The sequence below is a fragment of the Teleopsis dalmanni genome, chromosome 1, assembly GCF_002237135.1.
Source record: "Teleopsis dalmanni isolate 2A chromosome 1, ASM223713v2, whole genome shotgun sequence".
Lineage (NCBI taxonomy): Eukaryota > Metazoa > Arthropoda > Insecta > Diptera > Diopsidae > Teleopsis > Teleopsis dalmanni.
Window position 1 is genome coordinate 198,048,553 of NC_051846.1, and position 3,497 is coordinate 198,052,049.

General features: G+C 29.6%; 2 protein-coding genes across 2 annotated transcripts; both read right to left on the minus strand.

Annotated features, from left to right (window-relative positions):
• Positions 1–664: 664 nt before the first annotated feature.
• On the minus strand, positions 665–1,201 carry LOC119667032 (serine protease inhibitor swm-1-like). The gene is made up of 3 exons (XM_038076312.1): positions 1,141–1,201; positions 898–1,077; positions 665–831 (listed from the first exon to the last, which is right to left on the minus strand). Exons 1-3 carry the CDS (start codon positions 1,199–1,201, stop codon positions 665–667), a joined length of 408 nt encoding a protein of 135 aa, XP_037932240.1.
• Positions 1,202–1,278: 77 nt separating this feature from the next.
• LOC119673496 (inducible metalloproteinase inhibitor protein) lies at positions 1,279–1,871 on the minus strand. The gene is made up of 2 exons (XM_038084789.1): positions 1,642–1,871; positions 1,279–1,550 (listed from the first exon to the last, which is right to left on the minus strand). Exons 1-2 carry the CDS (start codon positions 1,865–1,867, stop codon positions 1,324–1,326), a joined length of 453 nt encoding a protein of 150 aa, XP_037940717.1. The 5' UTR covers positions 1,868–1,871; the 3' UTR covers positions 1,279–1,323.
• Positions 1,872–3,497: the final 1,626 nt, after the last annotated feature.

A 3,497-nucleotide genomic window follows, 5' to 3' on the forward strand; every position in this document is an offset into this window, starting at 1 on the left:
TAAAAAACAATTATATATAATTTAAAATGTTCAAATATAATTTCCTTGTCGTGATTCTCTTCATACTCAGCATTGGCATGATTAATGGTAAAGCAAAATAAATAGTATTTCTATTAAGTTGAACAAATCTATTTTTTTTTTAATTTGATAAATAAATTAATTTAATTATATTTATATTTATAGCACAATGGAATTGTAGAAAACAAATATTTTTTGTGACACAAGGACAAACCATGTGTGAAAAACAGTGCATGACTCCTAGAGGAAGGGCATATACGAGGTGCGCACGTGCCGTGAGATCAGCGAGAGTTATACTATGTCCTATGAATTGCTGCCGCCTGGGTAATGACTGTAGACGATTATTAAAAGCATAGTGTCTTAAGAACATATAGAAATGAATATATAAAAAACATATTGTATTCATTAAATGTAATATAAGGATTATAATTTAATAGTGGGTTGTACAAAACATCTACAATTGTCACAGTGCTCCGCTTTACTGCGGACCTAAAGTCCTTTTAGTTTCTATTCGATATAAGTTGACAATATACAAAATAAAATCACTATTAAGATATATAAAAATTGTAATGTGTAGTGTTTGTAAAAAATTAAAATAAAATGTAAAATGTTTGATTAAATTTTTTTTATTTTTTTATTAAATATTCTATATTAAAATGCAGTCCGCTTGTTGATTCCTACAATATCCTGTACTACAAACACATTTTCGCTCCATACGTTGATAACATATCTGTTTTTGTTTTGAGGAACACACTAATTCACAATCTGTTTTATTTGGCCATATTGGTTTTTCGTTTGGAAAACAATCCTTTGCTGAAATCAAACACAAATGAAGTTGTTATATATATGTATATGAATTGTTTTTAAACTTAAACTTACCGCAATTACTCACGGGTATACATTTCTGTTGCAAGTTACGTGCAAAGCCAGGACGACAATAGCAACCTTGTACTGCACCTATTGTTGTTAAGTGACATAAACGCGTTAAGTCTTGACAGTTTACATCACAACTTGGTGATTTAGTTTTATTAAAATAACGCTCATTAGAATCACAATTAGCTAAATGGTTAAAAATTGAATTTCAATTAATTTTAAATAAAAGCAGACAATCTGTACATTTACCTCTCGCCGAAATATAATCCGCACATTGAAATATCAGTACAAAAACGAATAGTTTAAACATTTTACATGAAATATATATTGTAAATTCAATTCAAGCTTTTTATATGACTTTAAAAAAATATTTTATTTAAGCAGCTGTTCTCATTGAATATTTACAATGAAACGTTCAAAATAAGATAAAATTTAAATGACAATTTTTGTTGTTGTTGTTCTTGCTGTTATGGGAAAGCGTCGTCTACCAATTGACCAAGGGCACATTGTTTGTGGAACACAAAAGTTGTTATCGTCTCTGGCAAATCCGCGTGCACAGTGACAGCCACTCAGCGAAACAATACAGTTTGGCCTCCTACGGCAGTACATTTCACAGCTACAACTTGGATTACTGTTATGGCATTCAAATTGGCCACAAGCTACGAATACAATCATTAGGACCATTGATAAGGTAAGGAACAAGGAGCAGTGAAGTAGTGAAGTAGTGAAGTAGTGTGCATTTTTCATTACCTCTAGGACAATCCAATTTTGGTATGCATTGACCATTTCCATTACGTGCAAAACCACTGCGGCAATAGCAATCATCAATTGCTCTGGTGCATTCTGCACCACGTTTACAGAAGCGTTCACAACCACCAATAGGACGACAGCTTGGTTCAGCATGAATATCACACTCATTTGCACCTAAGCAACGACGTTTAGATGAACCTGTTAAGATATGCGAGTAGTATTTCATGAAATTATTGATAAGATGAAATGGAAATTTTATAACCTTATTAAAAGGATATAAAAGTTTTGTACACTTTTATTATGAATTTGAAAACATACTGAGATTTATGTAAAATATGAATAAAAATAAAATTTTTATAAACATCGCGTTCGAGCAATAACTAGTTTATAGTTTAAGTAAATATAAATATTTTACAGATGCTAATATTTATAAATATTTCGCAAGTGTTTTTTCGAAATAAGGTGTGGTCTTGATTTAAAATCACATTTATGATAAATAATAAACAAATAAATAAAATAAAGTACACAGTAACAGAAAATCTGTTAAATACGTATATATATATTGAAAGAAGAGGAGGAAAAGAGTAAAAGTAAATAGGGAACTACACTGTTCTATTATAAACAGAGTAATATGTACATTTTTATGTCTCTGTATGTATCTCTGAGTTTTTACTTATATGAAGAAAACATTACTCATCAGATAATAGGTTGGAGGGACGGTTATTTTGACTAGGTTAATAGGTTGTTCGAGCACAAATAATGGTCCGTAGTAATGATGTTCAGATAATAGTGACCTATAAAAATGGACTGGTTATATTAATGCATAACTACAATATATAAGAAGTTAGCCAGATTATTTATTTAACTTTAATAATAACAAAATTAATTTGATGGTTTGTATAGAACGATATATTAAAAATCTTTCAGGCTTGCCTTATATAATTTAATATATAAATGATCTATAATCTACAAAATACCTGCTAAAATATATGTTTGCATGTTTTTATAATATTCATATTGTCAGAGTACTAAGAAATTTTGATCATGCTTAGTAGAAACCTTTAATTCAAAAATGTGGAATAATTTCATATAAATTCACTATAGCTTCTACATTTTACAGTATACTTTATCTATAGAACTACTTTGCTGTAGATTTTCGCATTGCCTATCGTACCTTATTCATCTAGGACATCACGAAGGTATGAAAATTGTTTGGAAACAGAGTACAGCAAATTATTATAACACTGTAGGGCTATCATATAATCAGGGCAGAATTGTTACCGTACTAGGGCGCAAGATGAAGCAGTATCAAAAATTCAAAGATTTAAAAATTGTTTTAACTGTGCAAAGAAGACCACTGTTTGAATATGGCAATATTACAACATATACCTGCCGGCGTAGAGGAAGAAAGCTAATGTGTTCGTCGAACCATTGTCGTTGAAGGCGCATTGCTATGCAATTGTATTTAAAATTTATAAAAAGGGGAAAAATTTTTTTTGTAGATAAATTTTATTTTCAAAGTAGATATCTGAATTATAATTAATTTTGAGCACTACAACGAAAAAGGTATAATATGGTTTATTTTGATTTATAAAGAAATTATGTGATATGTAAAATGTGAAAATTTAGAGAGAACTCAATATGTATAACCTAATTAATAAAATGCTATAAATATTAGGTAGGTAAACTTGATCTGTCTAACTGTACGTTACGCGTTTACTTATTGGGTCCATTCACTTATTAGAAATACGCGTTCACTTATTAAATCAAGTGGAATGCAAGATAAATATATAGCTAAGGTTAACTTATTACAAAGATATTGTTGTATCTCTGAGGTCTGTTAACGTATTGTTTCC